The 24559-nt window shown below is 38.2% G+C and overlaps 2 protein-coding genes across 3 annotated transcripts; one reads left to right on the top strand and one right to left on the bottom strand.

The window, feature by feature from the left end:
• Positions 1 to 303: 303 nt before the first annotated feature.
• On the bottom strand, positions 304 to 17730 carry ercc5 (excision repair cross-complementation group 5). Its single transcript, XM_059552299.1, has 16 exons — positions 17579 to 17730; positions 16934 to 17036; positions 16644 to 16819; positions 16444 to 16559; positions 14078 to 14179; positions 13949 to 14003; positions 13605 to 13748; positions 13296 to 13497; positions 11632 to 12465; positions 10893 to 11098; positions 10691 to 10810; positions 6787 to 7000; positions 5705 to 5849; positions 1984 to 2184; positions 1805 to 1889; positions 304 to 1039 (listed from the first exon to the last, which is right to left on the bottom strand). Exons 2-16 carry the CDS (start codon positions 17019 to 17021, stop codon positions 593 to 595), a joined length of 3135 nt encoding a protein of 1044 aa, XP_059408282.1. The 5' UTR covers positions 17022 to 17036; positions 17579 to 17730; the 3' UTR covers positions 304 to 592.
• A 1705-nt stretch (positions 17731 to 19435) lies between these two features.
• blzf1 (basic leucine zipper nuclear factor 1) lies at positions 19436 to 24318 on the top strand. 2 transcript variants are annotated; one of them, XM_059552285.1, is made up of 7 exons: positions 19436 to 19595; positions 20716 to 20795; positions 20901 to 21325; positions 21814 to 22013; positions 22250 to 22378; positions 22903 to 23143; positions 23524 to 24318. In XM_059552285.1, the coding sequence occupies exons 2-7, from the start codon at positions 20771 to 20773 to the stop codon at positions 23707 to 23709; spliced, it is 1206 nt and encodes a 401-aa protein (XP_059408268.1). In that variant the 5' UTR covers positions 19436 to 19595; positions 20716 to 20770; the 3' UTR covers positions 23710 to 24318. The 2 variants fall into 2 exon arrangements, with proteins under 2 accessions (XP_059408268.1, XP_059408269.1); XM_059552286.1 differs by lacking the exon at positions 19436 to 19595 and adding an exon at positions 19811 to 19868.
• Positions 24319 to 24559: the final 241 nt, after the last annotated feature.

The raw sequence follows: 24559 nt of genomic DNA, 5'->3' as shown, positions 1-24559 counted from the left end.
TTTCAAAATATTACTCTTTCTCTGTATTTTCGATCAAATAAATGCAGCCTTGATTAACAGAAGTGACTTCTTTAAAAAAACCTAAATCTTACTTATCCCAAACTTTTGAACAGCAGTGTATATATATATATATATAAAATGTAAATTCTAAATTTTATTCCAAAATCCAGAAAATAAGATGCCATAAAATGCGATTTCCGTTGTCCAAGTGGACTGGTGGATCGTTTTCATTTGAAAGCTTTAGAACAATCTATATCATGAAAAAACACTATACATGAGGTTTTTTTAGCCTTTTATTGTATGTGAAGAAACAAACTCTGTTCTTTTGCAAATTTATCTTAAGATGGTAAAAAACAGAAATAGCAATAGACCTGAGATGTTGATGAACCATAAATATTCGGAAGACTAATAGATCTGTTCTGATTAAGAATTACTTTTTTTTTTTTGGTAATTTGACATGATTTCATGTTGCCAAATGATTACACAGTATGTTAATTACACAGCTCATAGACAGCTCAGGACAACATTTCACATGTAAACTCACTCTGCATATCTGATGCCATCAGAAAGTATGTTTTGTATGTGTTTTTTATCATAATCTGTTTTGGCTCCTTCCTCTTCCTCCTCCTCGTTTCCCTCTTCCTCTCGTTTTCCCCTCAAACACAGAGCGTGCTGTAACCATAGCGACCCCCTTCCCATATTCAGCATCATCCTCTGAGCTAGAGCTGCTTGACTCCGCCCTGGATGACATCAGCGACATGACTCCACCTCTCGTCTCATCCAGTGTGTCTGCAGGTGTGTTCAGATGACACACTGACCCTATGAATCCTCCCGCTAATGGCCCTGTGGTAGCAGGGATCCCATCCGGCTGTGAGGCCCCGTTCCTTCCCTTTTTAGACGGAGAGCTTTCTTCCTCCTCCTCTTCCTCCTCTCTTTCTTTTCTCTTGAGGCAGGTGACAGCTCTGCGCAGACGCTGGCTATGGATCGACTGCCTCTCCTGCTGCTCCAGACGAAAGAATGAATCGATGCGCAGCTGCGTCTGCAGACAGACAATAACAGTGAGCCGTTAATCATAACAGACCAAGTATTCACTACCGGTTAAAAGTTTGGAATAATTAACTTTTTTCGGTTCTTCTGCTCACCAAGGCTGCAATTATTTGATAAAGAAAATACAGCAATCTTGTTAAATACATAAAACAATGCTTATAGTGTAATTTATTTTAAGATGTACTTTTTCTTTTGAACTTTATATTCATCAAAGAATCCTGAAAAATAAAATGCATCACAGTTTCCACAAAAATATGCAGCAGCACAACTGTTTTCATCATTGATAATAATCAAAATAATCAGAATTTTCTTCAGCAGCAAATTAGCATATTAAGAGTGATTTCTGAAGGATCTTGTGACACTGAAAACTGGAGTAATGATGCTGAAAATGTAGCTTTGATCACAGGAATAAATGAAAGTTTATTTTATATTCACACAGAACACCGCTCTTTGAAATTGCAATACTATTTCAAATTTTTTCCAGTATTTTTGATCAAATAAATGCAGCCTTGTTGAGCAGAGGAGTTTTCTTTCAAAAACATTGCAAATCCAATCTTTTGATTCGTAGTGTACTAAATTCTAAGAATTTGTAAAACAAAAGTATTTACTAATATTTTTAATTAGCATTTGTTTTCATATTGTCAGTTTTCATTTTTAAATAGTTTTTAAATTATTTTTATTCCAGAAACTTTTTTTTCTGTGAATGAAATTTATGTGTAATAGTTTTAGTTTTTTCACTACAATTGAGGTCCTTCACCTGTTGAGACTGAAGCTGCTTTAGCACTGGCTGTAGTGTTTCTTCAGTTTTTCTGCTGCTCCATCCGAAGCGGCTTTGACAGAATGTTTGACAGGTTAAGAAGCACTTCTGCTCATTTTAAACTGCAGATGTTCAGAATGTGTTAAAAGCTATCATACTATAAATGACATGAAGGATATTCTTTGATGAGCTCCAGGTGTGGGTGGCCCCAGCTGAACGAGGCGTCTGATTGGTCGACGGTGGGCTGCAGGTAAGCTTCAGCCACAGCAGGGTTTGGGAAACCAGGATGAAGCTGAAGATTCCTCAGTTTCTTCTTCACCTTTGTGTATTTGGGATTGGCGACCAACTTCTTATTGTCCTGTGCTTCAGTCCACCACTTACTACATCAGACAGAACACACATACACAATGACCCTCGTTTCAAATTTTATGGTAAATACAGCAGCTGTGATGGCCATCACTATACCGTAAAAACTATGGTAGCAACATTTTAGGTTTTACACAACTGAACTTAAAATTTATGGTAAAAACCTGATTTAATCTTAATATTACATCTGCATCTATAATATACTGATATAAGCATAATACAAAATCACAAAGCACAAGCACCTTTTCTACAAGCTTTTGTAAATACTAATATATACACAGGTGCTGGTCTTATAATATCATCAAAAAGTTGATTTATTTCCCTAATTCCATTCAAAAAGTGAAACTTGTATATTATATTCATTCATTACACACAGATTGATACATTTCAAATGTTTATTTCTTTTAATTTTGATGTTTATAACTGACAACTAAAGAAAATCCCAAATTCAGTATCTCAGAAAATTTGAATATTGTGAAAAGGTTCAATATTGAAGAAACCTGGTTGCACACTCTAATCAGTCAATTAACTCAGTGTTCCTGTAGCTCAGTTGGTAGAGCTTTGCTTTATCAAGCGCAAGGTTGGGGGTTCGATTCCCCGGGAACACATGATAGGTAAAAATTGATAGCCTGAATGCACTGTAAGTCGCTTTGGATAAAAGCGTCTGCTAAATGCATAAATTTAAATTAACTCAAAACACCTGCAAAGGGCTTTAAATGGTCTCTCAGTCTAGTTCTGTAGGCTACACAATCATGGGGAAGACTGCTGACTTGACAGTTGTCCAAAAGACGACCATTAACACCTTGCACAAGGAGGGCAAGACACAAAAGGTCATTGCAAAAGAGGCTGGCTGTTCACAGAGCTCTGTGTCCAAGTACATTAATAGAGAGGCGAAGGGAAGAGAAAGATGTGGTAGAAAAAAAAGTGTATTAGCAATAGGGATAACCGCACCCTGGAGAGGATTGTGAAACAAAACTCTGGACTGCAGCTGAAGTCAGTGCTTCAAGAACCTACGCACAGATGTATGCAAGACATGGGTTTCAGCTGTTGCATTCCTTGTGTCAAGCCACTCTTGAACAACAGACAGCATCAGAAGCGTCTCGCTTCAAAAAGGACTGGACTGCTGCTGAGTGGTCCAAAATTTGTTCTCTGATGAAAGTAAATTTTGCATTTCCTTTGGAAATCAGGGTCCCAGAGTCTGGAGGAAGAGAGGAGAGGCACACAATCCATGTTGCTTGAGGTCAGTGATGGTTTGCGGTGCCATGTCATCTGCTGGTGTTGGTCCACTGTGTTTTCGGAGGTCCAAGGTCAACGAAACCATATACCAGGAAGTTTTAGAGCACTTCATGCTTCCTGCTGCTGACCAACTTAATGGAGATGCAGATTTCATTTTCCAACAGGACTTGGCACCTGCACACAGTGCCAAAGCTATCAGTACCTGGTTTACGGACCATGGTATCCCTCTTCTTAATTGGCTATGGGGTATTGTGAAGAGGAATATGCGATATGTCAGACCCAAGAATGCATAAGAGCTGAAGGCCACTATCAGAGCAATCTGGGCTCTCATAACACCTGAGCAGTGCCACAGACTGATCGACTCCATACCACGCCGCATTGCTGCAGTAAATCAGACAAAAGGAGCCCCAACTAAGTATTGAGTGCTGTAGATGCTCATACTTTTCATTTTCATATTTTTTAGTTGGCCAAGATTTCTAAAAATTAATATTCTAATTTTCTGAGATACTGAATTTGGGATTTTCCTTAGTTGTCAGTTATAATCATCAAAATTAAAATAAATAAACATTTGAAATATATCAGTATGTGTATAATGAATGAATATAATATACAAGCTTAACTTTTTGAATGGAATTATTGAACTTTTTGATGATATTCTAATTATATGACCAGCATACTAAACACTATCAAATTAACACACATTACTCTATATAATAATGCAAGTAACATTCATTAAACATAGCAGGAACACAATGTATATAATTAATAACAAAGACAAGCAAGAAGCATACTTATTTAACCCTCATAACAAATTTGGGTCAATTTTGACCCAGAAGAGATACATAAAAAAATCTAAAAAAGGGAAAGAAACTTTGCAAGTGTTTTAAGATTTAAGTTTCAATTTTTTTTTTGTTTTTTACAATAATTTTTTAAGAGATATAACTATTCTTAAAAAAATGTTACACATTTCAAGTATCATGTATATATATGCTTCTGTAATTTGTTTCTTGACAAAAAGTGCTTTTATTCAGTCGCAGAACGACTGAGAACAGGATTAATTTCAGACATGTGCTCCTCTTCACTTCAGTTCCAGACGAGAGTCAAGCAAGCACTGGTACGGTCCTGTGCTTGCAGTGCATGCTTATGGTGAGTCTTCAAATGCACACACAAATTTTCCTTAACCAGGAAGAATTGACAGACAGTTGACACTGAGAGGTCAAGTAAATACTTACAGCATTTTAATTAATTATAACTAGTTAATTAATTATTCATATTTCCCCTTTGAGCTGATTCGCTACAGTGTTTATATCATGTACATTACACGAGCTTTATGAATTATAGGACATTGAATCAGTTCACACCAACTTCTATCACCTACAAACAGACGGGCTGGTGGAACGATTTAATCGTCCTGAGAGAGGTTTGGGAGGTCAGATAACAGATGTGGGCTAGATCTGAAAACAAAAACTCTACACTTTGGAGCGGCTCTCTATGGGAAATTTGTTAAAGGCCCAGGACAGACAAAGCCGGCTGTACAAAAGGGGAATTAGATTGTGTGTTTTGAACCGGGAGATAAAGTGCTTGTATTAGTCCCACTTTCTAGTTCTTAATTACTCGCCAAGTGACAAGGACCCTTAGTGGTCAAACGGCAAGTGGGAGATATCAATTATGAGGTAATCTGAATGGACAGATTTACCACCTAAACCTCCAGTAAAAAATGGAGCAAGGCGGCGCCATTGATGCTGGCAATGGCAATAAGTGGAAAGAAAGACCTCAGGCCAGAAGTGAACACTAAAGTCTCATCTCTCGCTCTGGCCCAAAGGGGAGATCACCTCTCACCCTCCCAGCTCACTGATGTAGCTAGATGGCAAGCTGATTTTGTAGAGGTGTTCTCGCCCCTGCCCAGTTGAACCAATCTTATTCAGCACCATAACTAAGACAGAGCTGGGGCGGTAGTGTGCAATCGGCCGTACTGTATACCTGAAAACAAGAAAAAGGTGGTTAAGATTGAATTAGAGGCGATGCTTGAGATGGGGGTGAGCCTGATAGTTTTAGTGCCTAAAACGGACAGCTCCGTACTATTCTGTGTGGATGATCGCAAGGTAAATGCTGTGTCGAAATTCAATGCATATTCAATGCTGCGGGTTGACGAATTACAGCTTAATTTCAATCTACACTGGACTTAACAAAAGGGTATTGGCAGATCATAGTATACAGATTTTGAATGAATTATGAGGGTTAAACAAAATACCATGAAATGTTTCTTGTGCAGGGAACTCTTTTTACGGTGTTTCTAACCTGAGTTGAACAAGAGGCTCTACACCAGCACCAGGAAACTCGTTGAGGATCTCCATCCCTGTAACGTATCCTACTCCTGGTATGCCTTCAGTGTAATCACTGCCCAACAGATATGCCAAATTGATCAGTTTGGTCCTGTCCAGGCCTACAGACGGATACAAGCTCACATTGGCGTCTCTTTTCCACCTATTATACATGACAACTAACTGATCTCAGTAAGGATGCACAATATTATCAGAACATTATTGAACTTGGTCAAAAATGGCTTAAAACTTAATCACCGGCCCGAAATGAAAAATTACGCCGACATGCCTTGCCGATAAGATGAATAACTCACATGTGTTCAGGGTGTGCTAACGATAAGATCACACCAACAGTGCCGTTATTCTTGACCAAAATTTCACCTGAATGGTAATTAGATTTATCATTTTGGATTGTCGCATTTAATTTGAGAATGCTACAGAATGATGTGCGGTGTGCGAAAGAGTGAAAAGTCACTAGCGCGTGCAGTAGCAGCAATAACCAGGTCTGAATGCCCGTCCGATAACATTACACAGATAACATTACACAGATTATTTTTCAATACATTAAGATTAAATAAAGAAGTTACTGATGTCATAAAATCACAAGTATGCTTTAATTTAAAGGTCAAAGTTCAGAAGCTATAACTTACATGAATAAAAATCATTAACAATAATTTTATATTTACATATTTATTCATTCATGTGTAATGTGTTTTTTTTTCTTTGCACCATCTACAAATGTTAAATCTTCAAATAAAATGTTAAGGTTACCACATCTGTCTGGAAAAAAATGCAGTGATTGATTTATAGTTGATTTATAGTTATTTTCAGCTTTTAGGGTACTCTGATTATAAAATAACTTATTTTTTGTTTATTTAATTCTAACAAGCAGGTTTTTGTTAAAAACTAACCAAAATTAAAAATAATTTGTTTACAATCTCTAATGTGTTGTTTCCGAACAAAAGGAAATATATCGATATCGGCATCAGCCAAAATTAGTTGAATATATCAGCAAAAATCCAATATAGTGCATCTCTAGATCTCAGTACTGAAGCTCACCTAGTTGGTTCTGCATGTCCACAGACTGGTAATGCTCCACGTATTTGTTCTGGTTGAAGAAGTTCTTGTAGACTTGACGACCGCCGAAGAGCCAGATGTCGCTGTCGTCAGTGATGGTGCCGTGCGTCTGGTCCAGATGGTCCAGCGTTGCACATTGGGCTTCAGCCTCCATCGGAGCCACAATGAACGGCACACCGAACAAACGCAACAGCTCCTGACACCATCAGGAAAAGAAACACTTCATATCATGGAAAAATGAGTGTCTTTGCATCAGAAGATATAGGTCATGTATACTAGTGTACTACTCATGTTATTCTGAAGTATGTACTAGTGTTTATTTTGTTAACAAAAAGTATGATGAAAAATGTTCATTAAAGTTTTTTTCCCCATGACTAAGACGAGATGATGATAGGGTCAATAAAGAGACAGACAGACACAGACAAAAGGTACCTGGTGACCTGCCTGGTGCTCAGAGCAGTTCACCTGTCTCTTTAGTGTTTCTACACTTAGGTCCATCACAAGCATGTTCTTGTTCACATGGACATGGCAGCAGTGGCATTCATAATTGCCAAGATGGTTTCCGTTCTCACCATCTCCTCCTCCATGTGATGAGCCTGAAGACGTGGGCAGACCAGTTCTCATAACCTGAATGACTAATTCCACTGAGGAGAGATACCCTCTCTCTAGCCAGCAACTTAGTCTGGCATCCATTACAGACTTATGGAATCTGTGTGTCTGGCCACTCGACGGAGTTTGCCAATGTCAGACTCGCTGTCATAGCAAGTGACATTCAGAGGCAAGCTCTCCGTTTACTAGACGTCTCTACGTGGAGAGCCTCAGAAAATTGTTGCACTTCGAGAGCTAAGTTTCGTCTTTTCTACAAGAGTGTTCGGATCATGGCCGTATGCCCTCCATGGTCAAGTGCATGTAGCGGTCATATATCAGTTTTCATTCTGACATTGATTGGTTGTCAGTGGGGAGGAATGATGTAATTACATTTCTATGGGGCGTCAGGAGGCTGAACCCCCTTGCCCATCAAGTACCCCTGCTCGGGACCTTGCTTTGGTAAAAAAATAAAAACACTATTTCTGTAGTAGGTGGCACTGTTGCTGCTACCGCCTAACCAACTTACACACAGTTCCCCAGGCTAATGTTCAGTCTTATTCCAGTAAGCTAACTCCAGTAATATCCAGTAGCATAACTGCATGTCTGGAATGTGCTGCTTATGCGTATGCTTATTACTTGTATGCAGTGGCTGTAGCATGCATTGCAATTGCTGTTGAGTGTTGATGGGCTTATTTGTCGACTCCTCTTATGCCGAGCTCCCTTCACAGTAATAATTACTTATGCTCAAATTTTTCATAAGCTCTCTTATTCAGTTGAAAGATTCTGATGAAATGCCGCTCAGCGCCGCTTATACAATGCACTTTCCAGCCATCTTTTCCTGCACTCAAGCACCATTTGCCATTGCAATGCAACTGCGTTAAGAGAATATGGCTTCTGTATTTGAGGAGAAAGGTGTTTCCCCCAAAGTGTCACATTATTCGTTTTACTTACTGTTTACTTGCTCTAATGGTGGATATGCGTCTACTCTTAAGTGCAGGTGAAGACACATTCAAGCTGCACTCAAGCTGCTGGAGGCCATGGAGAAGCAGATCCATGACCTACTGGAGAAGCAGGTCCAGCTGAGATAGCAGAAAACCCCGCTGGAAACATCCCGGGCTGACTCCGAAAAGTCTGAAGTAGGTTTATGGTGCAGTGTTAATACTCCCACCACCTCTACTGTGTGATTCTCTGCACAGGCCCCATGCACCCAGATTTTCCCAGGTCTCCTTTACTCTGGCTCCAGGACACCACAGACCCTGGATGCACCATATGACCACAGGACCTCTTCCCATCCAGTCTTCAAGATCAACCCAAGGATTATCGTCCCAGGACCACTTCCCACGTATCGACGAGTCAAATCTCAAATAACTGCTGTGATGGCTTTTGTTTTACCAACGTAAATAACAGAAGCACTTGTGTACTCCAATCTATAAAGACTATAAAAAATATAAATTTAATGCAGGATCTAGAAAAAATCTGATCGTGATTATTCCAGAAAAATGCTAAATATATAAATAAATAAATAATTGTTCCAACCACTAAAGATCGATTCACAAAAACCTGCTATATAACCTTACATCACACTCCTTAAGGTCACAAAACTCGCTTTCTTTAGCCAAGCATTCACAATGTTTCTCATAACCTTGTACTCCAGTTATATCTGATCAAATGCATATTATCATTCTTGGCTTGGTTCGAACAGCAGCTATGCTCATTTTTCTTTTTCTTTTTTGCTTTTCTGTTTCTGACACCGGATGAGAATCCTGAGGTAACTAGGAATTACACAAGCTTCAAGGGACAAAGCCCTTGTGAAGATCTGAGATGACCGAACACCTGAGAAGAAATGATGCCAATCCCTCCGATGACAACCCTGAACCAACACACAAAACTACATTTTCCTATAAATTTGATCGCAACATATAATCATTGCTGTTAATAGTGTTCACCATTTGTTTCAATGCATGTCATTAACTAACTGCATGATTTAACTGTATATTTCTGCCATATGTACATCACCTTGACATAGTCACCACTGATAAGCTACTCCTAAATGTAATGTAAAACTGAGCTGACGGGTTTAAAACGATAAATCTCCTCTAATCCATCTGAGCCATTCTGGGAAAAAAGGACAAAGATTTATCCAGTCAGCACTGATATGATTTCACTGAACTCATAACACTGAATGATGAGTTTCACACATGGCTTTACACCAGATACTTCACACACACCTGCTACCATCACACACACGGTTAAATGACATAAAGCTGTCATACTGGATTCACAGCCAACTCACAGATGAGAACATGAACACACATAATAATAATAATAATAATGACAGACAATAATAATAATGTGAAATTCACTCTTTAACCTTCCTGATCACAGACAAAGTCAAGTCAAGTCCCCTTTATTTTTATAGCACTTTATACAGTACTGGTTGTGTCAAAGCAGCTTTACAGTGTCAAACAGGGAAATAGTCGATCAATTATGCAAGAAATGCAAACGCAGGAGAATCATGTCAAAACACAACATATGCATGTGTAATAAAATCAGTGTTTACAATCATAACTTTAACCAACTCTAAAAAGGATTCCAAGCAGATGTAATCAACAGCTGAAACAGAGCTCTGTTTGGATTGAAAAGGCTTTTGTTCTGTGAATGCTGCACCCGTGTTATTTTAGTAAGACTGAGATACTATTATAGGTTTTATAAATGTTTTGAATCCGTTTTTTCCGTTTTAATTTTAGTTTTAGTAATTAGTTTTTTTTAAACATGTTTTATTAGTTATTTTAGTACATCGGGATGAACTAAATTAAAATGAGAAACTAGTTATTTTAGTACATCGGGATGAACTAAATTAAAATGAGAAACGGAGGAGTTTTTGTAGGAGTTTCCCTTTCAGACATTTTTGAGGAGAGTATATTGATAAATCAAGTGAGGTGATTTACTAAGGTTTGCGCTAGTCAGTTCACTGGTGTTTGCCATTATTTAATGTCCAAAAAAACATGACTACACCTATTTTGTGCCTGTGTTGTTAGTTGATTACCCACGCATGACTATCATCAGCTGTTTGTTCATTTGTGCTACTCTTGGTAGATTGCATTGGTCATTATGGAAATGATCTGTGTCTGTGTTGTTCTTTAGTTTGCTTATTGTCAGTAGATTATTGTCAGACCTTTACAGTCTCATCTGAGCTTTTGTGTTTGCACTTTCATGTTAATTTGCCCTGTTTAGTAAATCTAGTTTGCTGTAACAACCCAGTGTTGCACGAGCACATGTTCTGTATAAGGATGCTGACCTGGCTCTCCTGGTACATCTGTCCGGTGACCGAGGTGCTGCTGCGCTCCTGCTGCTGCTGCTGCTCTCTCAAGCTCATTTGCTCACACTGCAGTTCTCTGTCCAGCTGCAACAGCTCCTCCTGCAACACACACGGATGTGTTACACAGCACACAATCACTGCGACAGAACTACAAAGATTCAGAGATAACAGTGAGATGCACCGCGTCGATGTGATCCCACTCGCTTGCAGCAGGAGGAGTTTCATCTATGGACTTGTTGACTTCTTCACTCTTATCCGGGCTCTGGATGCTGGACTCTTCCTTTCTGCTCTCCTCTTCCTCCGCTTTCTCTTCTGAGGCTTCTGCTTTGACGTGAGATTCTTCTGTTTCAGATGGTTCCTCTGCATCAGACACCTCAATGAAACTCTCTGCAGAGACCAAACAAACAGGTATGAAACATTCATATGACTCAAATGATTTGTTTCCCGGTAAAAACATCTAAACATTGATGAAAGGCTAATTGTTAAAACAAAAAAATGAAAAACCAATCCAAATAAAACTAATATAAAAAATTTAATAAAATATTAATTAAAATAAGTAATTGTAAAATTAAAAAAATTATCAAAACACGTAAAAAAAAAATCATAAAAATGTCAAATTAAAATAAACCATTTAAAAAATAAAATCAAAATAAAACACTCACTAGAAAAAAATATCAAATATTTTATTAATTAAGATGCATGTCGTGACTATTAACTGGAATAAGGGAACCGGTCCGAGAACTTGCGAATGTGACGATAAGCTACTGAAATACTTAAAACTTAAAACCTTTTTAACTTAAACTCTTCAAGGGGGCTTCAAGAAAATATTTTAACTAAAAGGTTTAGGAATCCCTACAACGGTGATTACTGTAATTTCTGTACCAGAAGCTCAAACATGACGTGTCTGTGTGAATTTGTACCTTCAGAGCTGCTTTCATCATCATCTTCACTTTTCACTTTGTCTTCCTTCATCTGATCTGTTCGGTCTGCATTCACAGGTTTGTCATCAGAGGAAGCACTCAGGTGTCTTTGCTTTAGAGGAAGTAGTACTGCAGCATCTTGTGGCTCACGCATCTCCTCTCGCCTTTCAGATACTGCAGAACCAAGAAGAAGCGGCGTTCTGGACAAATTCTTGGATCCTGAAGACTCTTCCTGTGAGGAAATGTTGTTTCCAGGAACCTCCTTTGCCTGTTCTCCATCAGAGCTGCTCCTCAGGTCCATTACCTCCACAGCTTTGTCTCCCAGAGCTTCCTGTATGGCCAACAGAGTCCTGGGAGAAACACCTCCATCTCCAGTCACCTCCGGGACAACGCTTCTGTCAAGAACCACAGCTTCATCCTCGTCCTCTGAGCTGCTCGTGATGACATACGTCCTGCGTTTGTGGACGTCTGCGGGATCCGTCATGGCGCTTTGGATGGCCTGTAGAGTTCGAGGCGACACGCGTCTATCTTCATCTTCAGATCCTGCCGTCCTTCGTCCTCTCGTGGCCACGGCTTCTTCTTCAGAGCTGCTGTCCATCATGGCGCTCTGGATGGCCTGTAGGGAGCGAGGAGAGGGAGGTGCTCCATCTGACACCAGCAGCTCCTCCTCAGCACAGGATGTGGAGGAGGAAGGCTTGTTCTCGTCATCCTCTTTCACAGGCCGCCACAAGGGCTCAGGCTTCCCTTTAGGCCTCCCTTTAGGTTCCCATGGACAGCTGGACCACAGCGCTGGAGCCGGACGACTGTCTGGAGTGCTGGCTTTCTTCTGAGACCCTGAAGATGGTAACATATTTTAGTAAGACACATTTTGTTGAAAGAAATTAATACACTTATTCATAAAGAATGCATTAAATTGTTCAAAAGTTACACTTTAGATTTCTATTTCAAATAAATTATGATCTTTTGAACTTTCTATTCTTCAAGTATCCTGAAAAAGAGTTGTTCCATTTAAAAAATTGAAATATTTAAATAAATAATTCTCAAACAAAACAAATCAATATAAACCCTGAAAAAAATATGGAAAATATCTGATTAATTTTGCTGCATGTCACCATTAACCAGAACCACTTTTAAGAAATGAGTAACGTTACTATTATTCATCAAGATCACATTAAATTGATCAAAAGTGACAGTTAACACATTCATAATGTCACAAAGGAGTTCTTTTTTAAATAAATGCTGTTCTTTTGGAATTTGTTAATCAAAGAATCCTGAAAAATAAAATGCATCATGGTTTACATAAAAATATGAAGCAGCGTAAGTGTTTTCAACAATAATCAGAAATGTTTCTTCGGCAGCAAGTCATCACATTAGAATTATTTCTGGAGGATCATGTGACACTGAAGACTGGAGCAATGATGCTGAAAAAAGAGTTTTGTTCAAAAGAATAAATTACATTTTACAAACATATTCTTACATAGAAATAGACATTTTAAATTGTAATAATATTTCACAGTTTGTATTGTACTTTTCATTAAATAAATGCAGACTTCTTTCAACAACATTAAAAATATAACTGGCCCTAAACCACTGAATGCCAGTGTAGATGAGCTCAAAGCTACAGATATGCGCAGATGGCGCTCTAACTTTTCCACACCGCTGACCTTTGATGAGGATGTAGTGTGACGAGTCCTCTGACACCAGACGGCGGATCTCCATGTCATGGTCTTTGTTCTGGCCATATGGCTGCTCCACTCCTCCAGAGCTGCGCTGGTTCATCTCCTGCTCCACTCCTTCCAGACGCTGGTTGAGTTTGTTCCTCTGCAGGAGACCCGCCAACTGATACTGCGAGAACTCACCTGACCTCTGAGACACCAGGATCAAGAGTTTAACAAGATAAGGTGAGAAATGTATTAGTGTTAACAATTATAACAGTGTGCCGCTGACTGTAATGATGATATGAAGGGCAGCACCTCTGGGGGTTTGTGGAACAGCGTGCGTCGCCTCTTGCTGAATTCCTTCATTTCTTTTAAGATTTCGTGCTTGATCTCCGGTGGCATGACGGAAAACTCCTCAGAGTTGATGTCTACAGAGTTAGGGTTGTCATAGACCTCTTCCTGAACAAGACAAATTTTTCGAGATAGACTCGGCTACATGTTTATACAAGTAAAAAGTCAAAATTATGAAATAAGTCAAAATGATGGTTTAATCATGGTTTTCAGTAAAGCTGCTTTGAAACAAAGTGAATTGTGAAAAGCACTGTATGTATATATATATAAAAAAAAAAAAAAAAAAAAGTGGATGGGATTGATCTCACCTGGAATCTGCTGTAGGTCTGCAGTGATTCGTCTCCATCTCTGTCATCATCTGAACTACAGCAGCATTTACAAATGAAGACATGTTTCATCATTATCATTGTCTAATTGTTGTTTTCCCACGTTCTCACCTGCTCTTGTCTCTGTCCTCATCAGGAGGAAGTGCAGGCAGAATGTACATGTCGTCTTGCTCATCTCGTCTCACAGACGACAGACTGGGAATCGCCTCTTGACTGTGGAAAAAGAACACACTGAGCATCAGTGTTGGGAGTAACGTTAAATTAAATTAATTAAGGGATTACTAGTCATTATAGGTATTATTTATTTACTTATAAAGTACTTGCATTACATACTGTAAATAATTCCAACAGTTCTAAAAACAATACTGAGTTTGAAATCTAAATTTATTGTCTAAAGGTAAAATTGACTGCAGCGTCTTTAACCCTCGTTTAACCCCACAGATGAGACTAAAATCAATCAAATCTATAAAGGGTCTACTTTTATTTGTGTACACTGACATGAACAAAAAAATGTGCTTTTGTAAAAGAAAAGAAAAAAAGAGGGCCTGCTTTTTGCCGCCTCGGTCCTTCGTGAACGTCTTTCTGAAACATGCCACAAAAATGAACCAAAACTCAGCAAGTACTTGACACACAGCGTGTAGTTTTAAATGAACAAATTCAGTATGAAACCGAATATTCTGTGATTGTGTAATTTGTAAGAAACTACAGCGGGGAACAATCTTTCCCCTTCTCTGAGCTCATTATCTCCAGCCACCTGCCCTCATCACCTAGATATATATACGAAAAAAACAAGATTCATCTAATTTTCATTGTTTTTGGAAGAAGACCTGCTATACGGAATAAGGCGTAATTTATTTATTTAGCAGAGGAGATCATTTCTATAATTTATTCTTTCTTACATTTATTGAAATATGCTGAAATATGATATTATATATATATATATATATATATATATATATATATATATATATATATATATATATTAGGGCTGGTAAGCGATTAAAATGTTTATGGTGATTAATTCATCTAATTAATCACACATCAAATTTGGAGAAATTGCTCTGAAAAGATCATTTCTGATCAAGTCATTGTTGTGCAAAGCATCAAACAGAGATTACAAAAAGTAGGTTCAGCAAGAAATATTTGTTTGAAATGTATTACATATACTCTTTTGGACCATGTGAGTAAATGATGACAATTGTCATTTTTGGTTGGGTGAACTACAACTTGAATCATTTATTTTCTTAATTTTATTATTTATATGAAAATATGAAACTATTTCTTTAATGAAATGATACTCTAAATAAACTAAAACTGCCAGTAGGTGGTGGTAAATGTCTCAATGATTAAGTCATCAAAAAATGTATTCATTCGTTTGATTCGTTCAAATGGTTGATTCATTCAGGAGTGAAGTAAATGGTTCTTTATGAATGGTTAATTGAATCATTAGGCTTGTTCAACTTGAAGCGGATCCTCACCATCAGACCGATCGTGTGTGACATCAAAGAACCGCAGGAGCTTCAGAGAGCATACGACTCCTTGTGCTTTTGAATCGCTCTCACGGTACTTTGATGTCATACACCGATCGGTCTGTGCAGCCGCTTCAAAGCCAACGCGACTATGGCCAATGGTTCAACGCGCCAAATGGTTCACCCAATTTGTTCAAAACATGAATTAAGAAATGAAATGTTGCTGTGGGTTGCTCAGGGATGAACAGTTCTGCTTTTTCTTTACATTTTGGTTGGCAAAATTGAGCAAAACAGACAACATTGTGTCTAAAATAACACAATATTAACTTCTTAATGAACTCTTGTAGAAGAGGAGTATCACAATTGCACTTGTGTGATCTTGCACTTAGCCTAAAGCTCGTGTGATATTTATTAACTATGTGATGTTAATATGAGACAGAATTTCAAACAGGGGCATTTTGCCTCATATCTTGAATTTTAGGGTCATTTTCTAGGCTCCATCACGCAGCCAGTTGTTGCTCTGCTTCATATTAATGGCAGATGATCCACATAGGTCTGGGTCGGGGCAAGTGCGTCTAATGCATTAATAATTTTTACGCGATTAACACTTACATCTTGATACATGTAAAATTAAAATTTTCAGAAGCTTTTTTGTTATTCAGATATTTTGCAGAGTAATTCTATTTATTAACCAAAGGTTACATTTTTGTATTAAAATACTTAAATATTACAGTTGTTGTAAATTTAAAAGGCTAAACTATTCCATATTTGCCTCAAAATGAAAGAATAAAGAGTTTAATTTCTATTGTCTATGAATCAAGCTTTATATGGATTTTTAGACATAAATTAACGATTTGAGTAATTAAATTACTTTTCAGACAGAGTAATTATAAATAAAATATTGATGTAATTAGTAATGAATTACTTTTTGAAAGAAACTTACCCAACACTGCAGTGAGCATGTTTTTCTGTGGAATAATGTCACTGAACATGATTTAGGACTCCTACCTTTGATCCCCTAAAGCTGCTTTGATGGCCTGTCTCTTCAGGAACGTCCGGAGGAGCTTCTCAGTGGTCTGTTTGGACTCACGGCTCATTTCCTCCCTCCGCTGTCTCCTGATGGCCTGAGGGTGTTCAGGATGTTGAAGCATCAATGCCCTGTTCCACGCTCATGTTTTACATGCATATATAATGCTGCTAAAGCTCACCAGCGTCTGTTTCTTGAGCAGCGGTGCGTCTCCATCATAAACAAACACGGGTCTGATGCGGAAGAACAGCAGCTTACAGAGCCGATGGAAGAGCGTGAGGAGATGGGCGTTCTGAACAGCATTCCCATCGCGATCCCGCACACCTTTGACCGCCTGATTCAGCCAGATACTGATATCTATGATGAGTCAGTCATGGATCCAAACATCCAAATATATACAAACCCTATTGTTTACTACAGAATGCTGTTTATTATTGCATCACAATAATGGGAATTTGCAATAAAGGATACCAACAGCTAAGATCTTCCCCTCTAGTGTTTCTGGATTGACGGGTTTTCCGGTGCTCTCCAAGAGTTTCCACAGTCCATGAACTCCCATCACTTCTGCTCACACCTGCAAAAAAAAACATGATCAACTCACTAATCTTTAACTTCTACAAAATGTACATTAGAAGCATGAAAAGAAAGGCCTATTTCCACCACATTAAGAAAAAAATAAATGCTTCTGTAAACTGTATTTAGGGAGAATACAAAGAAAAGTCCATATTATGAGAAAGCTAAAATTATAAGAAAAGGTTACTTTTATGAAAAAAAGTCACAACAAGATTAAAATGACAAACTAATAAGAAAACGTTAAATTTCTCGAACTCCCGACATTTGGGTTAAGTCCAACTCTCTAATCTTTAGGCACGACTGCACGATCTTATGATTTACGATCTGAAGCAGTTTCTCTTGTGTGACGGAAACTGTAACGTTATTCCTTACGACACAGATTCGAAGAGAGCAATGCAGTGATAACACATCTAGTATTTAAAATTAAAATGAATCAATATTACAACTGATCCTTTCTGCGCATTTGTGTTTCTAATAAGCTTGTTTAATGGTAATGTGCTTAAGAATAATTGTTTAAATATTGTATAAAAATTTCCCACAGACCTGCTCACAGAATCAGGACCATAACATCCAGTTCGCGTTCGGGCGAATCCCCGGAAACACGTACCGAACACAATAGTTCCGCCGCTCATCTAGTCCGCCGCCAGTGTTGCCAGATTAGGCGGTTTTGAATTCGATTGTGCGGGTAAAAAATTGGTTTGGGTTGGTGGAAAAAAAATGGGGATGATTTGGGGTCAGTTTGGCGGTTTTCAAACATCTAGGCTAACGTTAATTGGTTGACAAACAAACCCCAAGCCTCTGTACTGCAACCAGTTATCATGACGTTATTAAACACACACAGCCACAGTAGATTCGGCTGATGCGCTGAGGGGGTTTAGCGCGACAGGGATCAGATTTGAATGTACAGCTGTATATTCAGGAGAGCATAGGCGCCGATTTATGTTTTTCTCCGTGGGTGCTCAAGGGCGCACGCCATTTAAAAAATAAAAAAAATAGACTAGGCTATTCAAAAAATATTGCATTTCAGAACCTTAGGCTAATGGACAGCGGCCGATACAAACAAACACAACAGCGTCACTTCTCAAAAATACAAACAGGATTGGAGATGAAAAGTTTAACTGACACGTAACCGCTAATGCGTTCAGCTTCTTGGGAAATTAATGTTTTGTAAATATTGATTAAAAAACTATTGCGAAAGGACAGCGTTTCCATTAACCGATTGTTGCGACTAAAATGATGAGTTTCTGGGAATGTCTACCTCATTTATGTTTCGAGGTTTCTTTTGATAGTGGCATGGCTTTTCTTTGAGGTTTCTAATCCATTATTCATATAGGCTAAAAAAATATTTTTTTATTTTATGTATTTAACAAAGAACTCGTATTCTGTCCAAAAGTAGGCTACTTTTGTGTCCATTAGTATTTCCTCTTTTAAACCGTATATAGGCCTATACTTGAGCAGAAAAATGTTCCCATTTAAACCCTGTTACGAACTTTAAGGAGTCTAGGGAATGTACCGTAACATTTACATATTAACGTACTGCTGGGTATGAAATGAGGTGGAAGAACATGACAGACAAAACTTTGAAAGAGAAAAAATACTGGACGTTTATTCACAAAAAGCCAAAGCCACTAGATCCAGTAAAATAACAATAATAATGTGCGCTATGTGTATGTACAAGGTGAAAATGTAAACAAACAAAAAATAAAATGGGGAAAAAAACGAAAGCGGCGCCAAAGGAAAGAACAAAATATAAGAAAACAATCCTTAATCTAAACCTAATCTAACCAAAGCAAAATGTAGAAAATAAACCGAAATCTTCAGTGCAGTTTTTTTTAATAACAAATCTGTCCATTTTAGTTTGATTAATGATTAGTGATTACGGAAAGCAGTAAATGATTACATACTCGCACGGCACTGTATAGTGGGGGATGGGACGTTTTCAGAAACGCTGTGATTGGTGGATAGGATATGGAATATGCATGCGACTGGTTATGTCACTGTCACTGACAACAACATAACCAATCACAGTGTGGCAGACGCTTCATAGCGCCAACTGCAATGTTTAATTTTAAATAAATGTAGCCTACTGGCAGTCTGGCACTGGCACACGTGGGTGCTCATTTTCCGTGGGTGCTCGGTATTTTCCGTGGGTGCTCGAGCCCCGGAGCACCCACGGTATCGGCGCCTATGCAGGAGAGCATTATGCAAGAGTGAACCTGAAGGCTCGAATATCATTGTAACTCTAAAATCAGAGCAAACTGAATATGAGACAAGTAACGTTACTGTGTAATATTCTACCAAATGTAAGTTACTTCACTAGACTTTCTCTAGTTCTGGTTCTGACTGTCCTGTTGTTTGCATGAACGAGTGTGAAAATACCTGCGAATTACGTTGCTTATTCCGATCACTTATCTAAGGAACTTTTTGAATTTAAATCGACTTATTTACTTATTTACATTGACAATATGGAAATCGTCAGTCCTTGCAATCTGGCAACACTGTCCGCCGCGACCAGCTGCTTCCGGTTTCACCATTGAGCCTGTGAGCTCGACGCTCTGAGGTACGTGGCAAAATTCATTATAAAAAAAATATTATTTATCCTTTAGTAAGTTCATTACCATCGTCGTTATTTTGTGAGATTTAAAATTTTACATGATATCGTAGGTTTTATTTTCTAGAAGCAAGTGTTTGCTGTGTTACTCAAACCAGCCACAAACAGATAAACAAAGACAGATAAACAGCGCAAAGGTCGAACCTCTGTTTATCAGCACGTGCTTATGTTTTGAGAAACAGTCTCTATATTTCTGTGCATAGACGTCTTTTCATTCCGCGGGTAAGTTAACTAACGTTAGTCTTGTTGATTAACGTAAACATCTTTACATCATGGCCTTGATAGATCGACTTCGCTCATGTTGTATAATATACTTGAGCTCATCAGGTTTGATCCAGTCAGGACAATAAACTAGCTTAACTTAAATAATGCTGATTAAACGAAGCTAATTTGTTTTTACTAGTCTGTAGATTTGTTACAGTCACATTTTTATTCAAACTCCTCAGAAGTTGTCTAACACTAGTAAGCTAATAGTAATAAAATAGTCAGTGTGTTAATGCTGTTGCATCTTGGAATTTCATAAAAAATGTATACAATTTTAGCATGTGTTAGCATCTAGACTGTTGCATCATAAGATTTTAATAATAAAAAAATTGTAAAGCAATTAGCATAAATTATAAAATGTTTATTAAAATATTTTTCTGTACAAGAGTATCTAGACTTTTGCCTTATTGAATTGAAATATCATTTTAATATAATCCAAATATAAATTGTGTAGAAAATATAATTTCTATAAATAAATTGTACAGGAGTTATATAGACTGTTGCATCAAACTTTTAATTAAAAAAAAATCTGAAACGGTGTATACATTTGCATAAAATGTAAAATATATATATATATATATATATTTAATGTTATTTTTCTATGCATGAGTCATCTAGACTGTTGCAGCATTTTTCTACATTTAAATTGTATTATATAAAATAATTTTTATAAAATTTATTAAAATGTTATTTCCCTGTGCAGGGTTCCTCTGTTGCATTATAATTTTTTTATACAAAAAAAAAAATAACTATAGGATTTTCATGAAATATAACATTTGTTAATTAAAATGTGATTCTGACACAGTGTGCGGTACCTGTGTGATCTTGACTGGAGATAATAAGGGCCCCTGACTGCAGTCATGTCTACTGAAGTGATCATCAAAGGTGAGTTCATCCGTCTGCCATATGCTGATATACAGTTCAGTGACTTCAGTCTGAACATCACACACATCAGATTACAGTAAATCTCTGTGACGTCTTCTGTCTCAGATGTGTCTGTGGTGGCGGTCCGTGGCCCTGGTGATGGCATGGAGACGGACAAGCCTCCAGTGGCCCCCGAGCTGTCCGCAGAGGCTCCGCTCCTGAAGATGGCTACACCGAAGCACAGTCCAAGAGCGGTGCCAGCAGCGGTGCAGTCACCAGGAGTCTTGCACCTGGGGAAGGTGAGCAGAGACGCATGTATCGAGGTGGAGGCGGTGAGGATCGTGGTTCCCCGGGCCGCTATCAGCCGGAGCGCTCATGTGGGGCTTCTGGCTGAGGACAGAGGATCCCCTCAGCATAGGGATGAGCGTCCACCATCACCCTCCTCAGAGCCACTGGACTACAGGAGCGCACTGGAAAAACTGCAGAACTCAGAGCGCCGTCTGCTGCAGGACAAAGAGGGGCTGTCCAACCAGCTCAGGGTCCAGACGGAGGTGCGACACTCACTTATACTGTGTGATAATCAATACAGAATGGCTTTAGGTTGGTCACATACAATTCTGCCTGTGTACACAGTGGATGCATTAGTTTGATTTCGTGTGAAGGAGATCCTGTTTCTTGTGTTGGTTAGGATTGGTTTTAATGTTTCTGAAAGAAGGCTCTTCTGCTTACCAAGGCTGCAAGTAATATTGTAAAATATTATTATAGTAAAAAAAAAAAATTCTAATATATTGTAAAATGTAATTTATTCCTGTTATCAGTTATCATCAGTTGTGCTGCTTCATATTTTTGTGGAAACCGTGCTACATTTGATTTTTTAGGACTCTGATGAATAGAAAGTTCTAAAGACCAGCACTTTATTTAAAATTGAAATCTTTTGTAATATTATAAATGTCTTTGATGTATTTAATCATTGTGCATGTTGTAATGAAAACGCATATGTTGGTCTGGTCTGGTTTAATCTGGTGTAACGTGTTCTCAGGTGAACCGTGAGCTGAAGAAGCTGCTGGTGGCATCTGTAGGCGATGATCTGCAGTATCACTTTGAGCGTCTCGCACGAGAGAACAACCACTTGATCCTGGAGAACGAGGCGTTGGGACGGAGCCTGTCACACACGGCCGAGCAGCTGGAGCGCAGGAGCATTCAGTGTGACGTCTGGAGGAGCAAGTTCCTCGCCAGCCGGTGAGACTTAAATCAGAAACATGGGATACGCTACAAAACATTCTGCTTAAATTTGATAATAATTACTTTTACAGTGTTGTTTTTAACATGACTGTTTTTATCATATTTTCATGTTTTTATATGCATACATAATTAGCTCCCAGCTAAAGAATTATGAAGAACACATATGGGAAGAAAATATACTCGAGTTTGTATTTCATGTGAAGGGGGTGATGCATGTGTGTTTGCTCCTGTAGTGTGATGGCAGAGGAACTGACCAATGCCAGAGCAGCTCTGCAGCGGCAGACCAGAGACGCTCAGTGTGCCATTCAGGATCTGCTGCGAGAACGAGACGAGTTCTCCCGGGACATGATGCACACACACAGGTGACGGCATTTCACTCAGCCCACCTCCAAAAACCATTCGAAACATCTCCTGACTGAAATAAAGTATGAAAATGTTGTTATTTTAGTTATTTGCCAGGCAGTATTTCTAACAAAGTACTAAAATAAGTAAAACTGAATAAAGTAATAAAAACATTATAGGCATAAAAAAAAACCCAATATGTTGTTGTTTATAATTCTGGTTTAAATCTGTCTACATATTAGGATTAAAGGTTCTTCCAGAGGGAATTTGGGATTTTTATTTTTATCACAGAAAATACTGTCAACAGGCAGAAAACAAATACATTTTCACCATGATTTTAAGTATAAAATGTTGTATACATTTTATGTTGTAAAATGTTGATCATACTTAAATAGCTACTTTGTTTAAATCAATATAAAAATCTTACTAGTGATGAATCTGAGGGTTTCTTTAAGCTGACAAAGTAATGCAAATGCAACTTCACAAGTTCATTCCCCTATGATTTGTGTGGCTGGAGTTGTAATGTTTTGCATGTGATGTGCAGGTCTCTGGAGCAGCTGCTGGTGTCTCTGCAGTGGGGTCGGCAGCAGACGTATTATCCCAGTGCTCAGCCACTCAGCACAGGAGAACTGGCCACAGCCAATCACAAGCTCGCAGATGCCATCAACTCTCACCTGCTGGGAAACATGGGCGGCAGCGGCAGCAGCAGCGGCAGCGGCGCTGTGAAGAATAATAGCCCGAGATCAGAGCTCTGCAACACACCAGCCGAGAAGATGGCTGAGAAGGTGCATTCTTTCTCTCAGATTCTTCTTAAGATGATGAATTCATTCGAAATAAATGAATTAAAAACAAGAAATGAATTGGATTTAAAAAAGAAATTAATCATTACAAAAATTGATTAATAAGAAACTGATTTAATATTAAATAATTAGAAATTAGAATAATTAGAAATCACTAATTTGATTGAGAAATTAAGAAATTAGATTATTGTACTAAAACAGTCTAACAATTAAATAAATGATTAGATTAATAATAAGAAGAAATTAGTTTAAGAAAATACAGTAATAAGAAATGAATAATTAGGTATTAAAGTATTAGATAAATGATTTTAATCATTACAGAAGCTTGTTTTGGCCATTGAAAATCTTTTATGGTTCGTCTTCAGGTGCTGCGGAGTTTAGACCCCATATCCTGCACTGAGACGGAGCCCGACCCGTCCATGTCTGAATCTGTTCATTCCCCGTTCCTGCCCAGTAAGAAGAGCATCGGCCGCTTCCACCCATACACACGCTACGAGAACATCACCTTCAACTGCTGCGAGCGCTGTAACGGAGAGCTGATCGTGCTCTAGAACATCACCTCAACCTTCAGGCAGTATTATGACGCTCATGAAAAAACCAAAGAAAAATCCCACAAACTCAGCAGCAGATGCAGTGCTGAAGCTTTGATCCTCACAGATGATCTCACTGATCGTCTCCGTATGTGATTTCCTGTGTTTAAATGTCCGGCTCCGATGTGGAGGATGGTGCCGCACACGTGTTTGAGGTTTCTTAGACTGGACAGATTGATTTGACGGAGGATATCTATCATCGGTTATTCACCCTCCTCCTGTTTCACACCTGCATGAAATTAGAGATCATTAAAACAATAATTAAATTAATAAGAGATTAGAATAAGAAATTAATCATTGGTAATTCATTCATAGGAAATGCATTAATAATGAGAAATAAATACATTAGAAATTAATTCATAAGAAAATAATAATCCAGTTTAGAAGAAATTGGAATACAAGATATGAACAATTAGAAATGTTTTAAGATTCAGTGAAGGTAAATCCAAATGTCCAAAATGTCAAAAAGAAGCTTGAAAGTATAACATGTATTCCACATCTGAAATGAAGCACGTGTGTGAAACAGCATGAGGATGAGTAAATGATGAACTGCTGATGTAGATGTTTATGGCTTTTGTTCAGTAAAAACAGACAGTGAGAGGGATGAGCTTTATTTATATGATGCAGTGAAAGATGCTGCTGCTGTATGATGTCTGTATTTACACTGTATTTTCATCAATATTCTCTAAGCAGACATTTAAGTGTTTTCCTGGACTGTTTTTAAAGCATTTCGAGAATATTATCTCTTTCTTAAATTACAAAAAATAAACAGTTTGGAGTGAAACCTTTTTCTTTTCTTGTTTTCCCCCAT

The sequence above is a fragment of the Carassius carassius genome, chromosome 6, assembly GCF_963082965.1.
Source record: "Carassius carassius chromosome 6, fCarCar2.1, whole genome shotgun sequence".
In the NCBI taxonomy this organism is placed as follows: domain Eukaryota; kingdom Metazoa; phylum Chordata; class Actinopteri; order Cypriniformes; family Cyprinidae; genus Carassius; species Carassius carassius.
Note: the sequence above shows the minus strand (reverse complement) of the source record. Positions and strands in the feature narration are given on the sequence as shown.

What these genes read in the sequence shown, in the direction of transcription:
- ercc5 (XM_059552299.1), bottom strand. Translation starts at nt 17,021, where the DNA reads ATGGGAGTTCATGGACTGTGGAAACTCTTGGAGAGCACCGGAAAACCC. An exon ending in TGCTCAAGAAACAGACGCTG is followed by an intron (nt 16,560 to 16,643) that starts GTGAGCTTTAGC and finishes GAACACCCTCAG; the next exon opens with GCCATCAGGAGACAGCGGAG. An exon ending in AGATGTACCAGGAGAGCCAG is followed by an intron (nt 7,001 to 10,690) that starts GTCAGCATCCTT and finishes TGATGGTGTCAG; the next exon opens with GAGCTGTTGCGTTTGTTCGG.
- blzf1 (XM_059552285.1), top strand. Translation starts at nt 20,771, where the DNA reads ATGTCTACTGAAGTGATCATCAAAG. An exon ending in GACATGATGCACACACACAG is followed by an intron (nt 22,379 to 22,902) that starts GTGACGGCATTT and finishes TGTGATGTGCAG; the next exon opens with GTCTCTGGAGCAGCTGCTGG. An exon ending in CCGAGAAGATGGCTGAGAAG is followed by an intron (nt 23,144 to 23,523) that starts GTGCATTCTTTC and finishes GTTCGTCTTCAG; the next exon opens with GTGCTGCGGAGTTTAGACCC.